The 7357-nt window shown below is 44.5% G+C and overlaps 1 protein-coding gene across 2 annotated transcripts in view; it reads left to right on the top strand.

The window, feature by feature from the left end:
• LOC139275770 (N-acetyltransferase ESCO1-like) overlaps positions 1-7357 on the top strand; it is a 45683-nt gene that overhangs the window by 20161 nt on the left and 18165 nt on the right. The window contains exons 7-9 of one of the 2 annotated variants that reach the window (XM_070892973.1): positions 893-982; positions 6280-6423; positions 6765-6949. In XM_070892973.1, the coding sequence (XP_070749074.1) occupies positions 893-982; positions 6280-6423; positions 6765-6949 (419 nt within the window). Of the gene's footprint in view, positions 1-892; positions 983-1530; positions 1787-6279; positions 6424-6764; positions 6950-7357 lie in introns of those variants that run through there. The other variant, XM_070892981.1, reaches the window with a different exon arrangement.

The raw sequence follows: 7357 nt of genomic DNA, 5'->3' as shown, positions 1-7357 counted from the left end.
CCGCCCCCCCCCCCGCCAACCAGACCCGACCCGAGACCCGACCCGAGACCCGCTCCCTGACCCGCTCTCCCCGCCCCCTCACTCTCTCTCCTCTCTCTCTCTCTCTCTCTCTCTCTCTCTCTCTCTCTCTCTCTCTCTCTCTCTCTCTCTCTCTCTCTCTCTCTCTCTCTCTCTCTCCTCTCCCCTCTCCCTTCCCTCTCTCTCTCTCTCTCTCTCCCTCTCCCTCTCCTCTCCCTCTCCCTCTCCCTCTCCCTCCCTCTCCCTCTCCCTCTCCCTCTCCCTCTCCCTCTCCCTCTCCCTCTCTCCCTCTCCCTCTCCCTCTCCTCTCTCCCGCTCAGCGACACGAACGGCTGCAGAATTCTCCCTGGCTGAAGCACTTTCACACAGGTAGGAAGATGGTTTATTTAATCTTTTCTTGGCTTATAAATGTTTATTCAGGTTGGATTTATTTGTATAATATTTGTAGAAGTATAAATAAGGATTTATTGTCGAATTTAATGAGTTCCCTCCCCCGCACCTCGTTCTGGACGCCTAATTTGTAACCTGCGCCTGATTTTTTAATGTATAGAACAGGTTTTTTCAGTTCTACAAAAATCTTCACTGGCTCCATTCTACTTTAGTTTGGAGTACATTTTCACTGTGGAAACTTTCAATCAGGCGTCAGTGGCCGGACATGCCCCTTTTGAAGAAAAAATTCTGTTCTAAACTAGAACTGTTCTACCTGACTAGAACTGCAGAAAAAAAATGTGGAGAATTGCGATTTCTAAAATAGTCCGTTCTCCACCAGTTGCTCCTAAAAATCAGGCGCGAATCATGTGGAAACTTGGGCCCATAATGTGTACCAACAGGTCATTTTTAAATGTACCTTCTTAAACTCTGATTTTTCAACCAGGGCTGGAAGAAGGAGAGAATTTTAAGTGAATATCCTGATGGTAAAATAATAATGGTCCTTCCCGATGATCCAAAATATGCCCTGAAAAAGGTAGCTTTTGTTCTTCTTTATTGCATTTAGCTATGTTCTGCTTCATTTATGTGCTTTGACACATTTTACAAGGAAAGCCTTCTACAGTACTGATTCTTATAAGTTCAGCAAGACTTTAGAAATTGTAGTGTCTTACAGTGCATTGTGCCATTCATTGTCCATTAAATTATTTTAATTTTTATTTCAAATGACTTATTAAACATTATTTATTCCATCTTAACATTGTACGTTAAACTTCTGTTAAAATATTGTGCATCCCCTAGCAACACAAGCCCTGTAAACTGTACAAAATTGGGGTCAGTAACTTTGAATAATATGCTGGGAGAATGCTTGGCTGGAATAAATTAGATCCTGTATTCAAACTATTGAAAGGCTTATTTAAATGCTGTCTGGGACATATTTTTCTTAATTTATACTTTCACAGATGACTTAATCAAAACTTTGAAAGTATAGGGCTTGACTACTGATTCTGTAGTAAAAACAGTAGTAAAGATCTCCTCAATAGAGACTCTGCATTTGACTCAAGTGTTCTCGACTCCATCCCGCAGCATGCTACCCGCCACCACCTCAGTAAGAACCCAACACTGCACGAGGTAGAAAAAGCCATAAGATAGCTTAAAAACAACAAGGCTACGGGTGCGGATGGAATCCCTGCTGAGGCATTGAAGTATGGTGGAGAAGCACTGAATACACGACCTCATCTGGAGGGAGGAAAGCATGCCGGGGGATCTCAGAGATGCAGTAATCTTGACCATCTTTAAAAAAGGGGACAAGTCTGACTGCGGCAACTACAGAGGAATCTCCCTGCTATCAGCCACTGGAAAAGTCGTGGCTAGAGTCTTCCTCAACTGTCTTCTTCCCGTGGCTGAGGAACTCCTCCCGGAGTCACAGTGTGGATTTCGTCCCCTATGGAGCACAACGGACATGATTTTTGCAGTGTGACAGCTACAGGAAAAATGCAGGAACAGCGCCAGTCCTTATACATGGCCACCTTCGACCTTACAAAGGCCTTTGACACTGTCAACCGCGAGGGTCTATGGAGCATCATCCTCTTTTTCGGGTGCCTCCAGCAGGTCGTCATCGTCCTCCGCCTGCTCCACGATGACATGCAGGCCATGATCCTTACCAACAGATCCATCACTGACCCCAGTCCGGACATGGATTGGGTCTAACAGGGCTGTGTCATCGCCCCAACCCTCTTCTCAATCTTTCTCACTGCCATGCTCCACCTCACAGTCAACAAGCTCCCCACTGGAGTGGAAATAAACTACAGAACCAGTGGGAACCTGTTCAACCTGCGCCGTCTCCAGGCCAGGTCCAAGATCACCCCAACCTCTGTCGTCGAGCTACAGTACGCGGACGACACCTGCGTCTGCACACGTAGAGGCTGAAATCCAGTACATAGTCGACGTATTTACTGAGGCATACGAAAGCATAGGCCTTACGCTAAACATCCGCAAGACAAAGGTCGTCCTCCAGCCTGTCCTCGCCGCACAGCATTGCACCCCGTCATCAAAATCCACAACGCGGCCCTGAACACCGTGGACCACTTCCCATACCTCGGGAGTCTTTTATCAACAAGAGCAGGCATCGACGACGAGATTCAACACCGCCTCCAGTACAGCCTTCGGCTGCCTGAGGAAAAGAATGTTTGAAGACCAGGCCCTCAAAACTGCCACCAAGCTCGTGGTCTACAGGGCTGTAGTAATACCCGCCCTCCTGTATGGCTCAGAGACATGGACCATGTACAGTAGACACCTCAAATCACTGGAGAAATATCACCATCTATGTCTCCACAAGATCCTACAAATTCCCTGGGAGGACAGGCACACCAAAATCAGCGTCCTCATCCGGGCTAACATCCCCAGCATTGAAGCACTGACCACATTCAATCAGCTCTGCTGGGCAAGCCACATAGTTCACATGCCAAACACGAGACTCCCAAAGCACAAGATACCAAAGGGCAGAAAATGCGAGTGGGAGTTGTGTACAGACCACCAAACAGTAGTAGTGAGGTTGGGGACAGCATCAAACAAGAAATTAGGGATGCATGCAATAAGGGTACAACAGTTATGGATGACTTCAATCTACATATAGATTGGGCTAACCAAAACTGGTAGCAATACGGTGGAGGAAGATTTCCTGGAGTGTATTAGGGATGGTTTTCCAGACCAATATGTCAAGGAACCAACTAGAGGGCTGGCCATCCTAGACTGGGTGATGTGTAATAAGAAAGGGCTAATTAGCAATCTTGTTGTGCGAGGCCCCTTAGGAAAGAGTGACCATAATATGGTAGAATTCTTTATTAAGATGGAGAGTGACACAGTTAAGTCAGAGACGAGGGTCCTGAACTTAGGGAAAGGTAACTTCGATGATATGAGACGTGAACTGGCTAGAATAAACTGACGAATGATACTTAAAGGGTTGACGGTGGATAGGCAATGGCAAACATTTACAGATCACATGGATGAACTTCAACAATTGTACATCCCAGTCTGGAGTAAAAATAAAACTGGGAAGATGGTTCAACTGTGGCTAACAAGGGAAAATAAGGATAGTGTTAAATCCAAGGAAGAGGCATATAAATTGGCCAGAAAAAGCAGCAAACCTGAGGACTGGGAGAAATTTGGAATTCAGCAGAGGAGGACAAAGGGTTTAATTAGGAGGGGGGAAATAGAGTATGAGAGGAAGCTTGCTGGGAACATAAAAACTGACTGCAAAAGCTTCTATCGATATGTGAAGAGAAAAAGATTAGTGAAGACAAACGTAGGTCCCTTGCAGTCAGAATCAGATGAATTTATAATGAGGAACAAAGAAATAGCAGACCAATTGAACAAATACTTTGGTTCTGTCTTCACGAAGGAAGACACAAATAACCTTCCAGAAATACTAGGGAACAGAGGGTCTAGTGAGAAGGAGGAACTGAAGGAAATCCTTATCATTCAGGAAATTGTGTTAGGGAAATTGATGGGATTGAAGGCCGATACATCCCCAGGGCCTGATAGTCTGCTTCCCAGAGTACTTAAGGAAGTGGCCCTAGAAATAGCGAATGCATTGGTGATCATTTTCCAGCAGTCTATCGACTCTGGATCAGTTCCTATGGACTGGAGGGTAGCTAATGTAACACCACTTTTTAAGAAAGGAGGGAGAGAGAAAACGGGGAATTATAGACCGGTTAGCCTGACATCAGTTCTGGGGAAAATGTTGGAATCAGTTATTAAAGATGAAATAGCAGCGCATTTGGAAAGCAGTGACAGGATCGGACCAAGTCCGCGTGGATTTATGAAAGGGAGATCATGCTTGACCAATCTTCAAGAATTTTTTTGAGGATGTAACTAGTAGAGTGGACAGGGAGAACCAGTGGATGTGGTGTATTTGGACTTTCAAAAGGCTTTTGACAAGGCCCCACACAAGAGATTGATGTGCAAAATTAAAGCACATAATATTGGGGGTAATGTATTGACGTGGATAGAGAACTGGTTGGCAGACAGGAAGCAGAGAGACGGGATAAACAGGTCCTTTTCAGAATGGCAGGCAGTGACTAATGGAGTGCCGCAGGGTTCAGTGCTGGGACCCCAGCTATTTACAATATACATCAATGATTTAGATGAAGGAATTGAGTGTAATACCTCCAAGTTTGCAGATGACACTAAGCTGGGTGGTGGTGTGAGCTGCGAGGAGGATGCTAAGAGGCTGCAGGGTGACTTGGACAGGTTAGGTGAGTGGGCAAATGCATGGCAGATGCAGTATAATGTGGATAAATGTGAGGTTATCCACTTTGGTGGCAAAAACACGAGGGCAGAATATTATCTGAATGATGGTAGATTCGGAAAAGGGGAGGTGCAACGAGACCTTGGTGCCATGGTACATCAGTCATTGAAAGTTGGCATGCAGGTACAGCAGGCGATGAAAAAGGCAAATGGCATGTTGGCCTTCATAGCTAGGGGTTTTGAGTACAGGAGCAGGGAGGTCTTACTGCAGTTGTACAGGGCAATGGTGAGGCTTCACCTGGAATATTGTGTTCAGTTTTGGTCTCCTAATCTGAGGAAGGACGTTCTTGCTATTGAGGGAGTGCAGCGAAGGTTCACCAGACTGATTCCCAGGATGGCAGGACTGACATATGAGGGAAGACTGGATCGACTGGGCCTGTATTCACTGGAGTTTAGAAAAATGAGAGGGGAATCTTATCGAAGCATATAAAATACTGACCGGACTGGACAGGTTAGATGCAGGAAGAATGTTCCCGATGTTGGGGAAGTCCAGAACCAGGAGATACAGTCGAAGGATAAGGGATAAGCCATTTAGGACTGAGATGAGGAGAAACTTCTTCACTCAGAGTTGTTAACCTGTGGCATTCTCTACCGCAGAGAGTTGTTGATGCCAGTTCGTTGGATATATTCGAGGGAGTTAGATATGGACCTTGCGGCTAAAGGGATCAAGGGGTATGGAGAAAAAGCAGGAAAGGGGTACTGAGGTGATGATCAGCCATGATCTTATTGAATGGTGGTGCAGGTTTAAAGGGCCGAATGGCCTGCTCCTGCACCTATTTTCTATGTTTCTAAAGCAAGTGCTCTATGTGGAGCTCCTTCACGGCAAACGAGCAAAAGGTGGGCAGCGGAAATGTTACAAGGACACCCTCAAAGCCTCGCTGATAAAGTGCGACATCCCCACTGACACCTGGAAGTCCCTAGCCAAAGACCGCCCTAAGTGGAGAAAGTGCATCCGGGTGGGCGCTGAGCACCTCGAGTCTCAACGGCAAGAGCATGCAGAAATCAAGTGCAGGCAGCGGAAAGAGCGTGCAGCAAACCAGTCCTCAACAACTATCTGTCCCACCTGTGACCGAATCTGTGGCTCTCGTATTGGACTGTTCAGCCACCAAAGAACTCACTTCAGGAGTGGAAGCAAGTCTTCCTCGATTCTGAGGGACTGCCTGTGATGATGATGAGTAAAAACAAAATGCTTGAGGTACACAGCAGGTGAATCTGCATTTGAAACAGAATGTTTTAATGAAAGAACCTATTTGAGGCTAACCTTAGTCAAATGCTGATTGAGCTACTGTGTATTGCCAGCATTTTCTGTTTTATTTTCTGATTTCTAGCTTTCAGTGTTTTTCTTTTTTTACCTGTGGATCCTGAAACTCTTGTGGCTTTTAAGATGTATGTAAACCTTTTTGAGTATCAAAAGAAATTCAATGTGAGCAAGTTTGCTTCGGGTTGCTTATGTTATAAGTACATGAACATCATTAAAGGCTAAATTCAGTAACAATTTATAAATTAAGACCAGTATATTTACCACAGGTTGAAGAGATTCGAGAGGTGGTTGATAATGACCTTGGGTTTCAGCAGGCAGAGCTGAAGTGTCCTTCCAGGACAAAAGCACTTCTTTTCATCTCCAATGACCGAAAAGTAGTCGGCTGTTTAATTGCAGAGCACATACAGCGGGTTTGTATTTTTTTTAACTTGCTTTGTTTAAAAACATTATAGAAACTTGTATTATTCAATTTGTATGTTGAATGCAGTATCTGTGTATAAAAACAAACATGTACTACAAACAGTGATGTTCCAAGTTATACATAGCCACGTGGGAAGCAACAGCAGAATAAGTCATGTTAATATAATTGTGTTTATCTCGTGCATGTTTTTCTTTCCTCCTTTTCCTAACCCTTTAATTAGCACCTTGTATAGTATCGTAAACTGGCAATGATTTATTGATCCTCTTTAGATATGAAATAGGTCTGCTTAATTCAATGGAAATGAAATCCTTTTGCTGTTTAACTATACAGGGCTTCAGGGTTATTGCAGATAAAGCCATTCGGCAATCGTCGAATGATGCAATTATGCTTGAACGTCAGCGAGCGTGGTGTTGTTCGACCAATCCAGAGCCTGCAATCTGTGGAATAAGTAGGGTATGGGTCTTCAGTATGATGCGGCGGAAGGCAATTGCTACAAGAATGACTGACTGCCTTAGGTAAAGAACAAATTTTGTGTATATATATTTTTTATATGTTTTTATATTTTCTAAATACAGTGGATTTATATAGACAATCTATAGTGTTTCTCCAGCTTAACTAAAAAATAAATGATTTACATTCCGCTTATTCTTCGTTCGTTCAGCTGATCACTCTAACTTCCAAATCATTAGCACAATCTCCCTTTAGTTTGGCACTCTATAAACTAATTAGGCACGCCTGGCTTCAAAGTGTTATTGCACATTTATAGGGCTGGAAATTGCGGTTGGAGGCGAACCTCCGGAGTATGCCTCCGACCAGTGAAAGAATTACGAAAGTACTTGCTTGCCGGCCAGTCTGTGAAAACTTGCAGTCTCAGGCTTGAGGCGGGGGAATCAGGTGGTGCGGAAGCATACCTGGGATCACCT

This window comes from Pristiophorus japonicus, chromosome 1, assembly GCF_044704955.1.
Source record: "Pristiophorus japonicus isolate sPriJap1 chromosome 1, sPriJap1.hap1, whole genome shotgun sequence".
Lineage (NCBI taxonomy): Eukaryota > Metazoa > Chordata > Chondrichthyes > Pristiophoridae > Pristiophorus > Pristiophorus japonicus.
The sequence above is the reverse complement of the archived record's forward strand: the minus strand, read 5'-3'. Positions and strand labels throughout refer to the sequence as shown.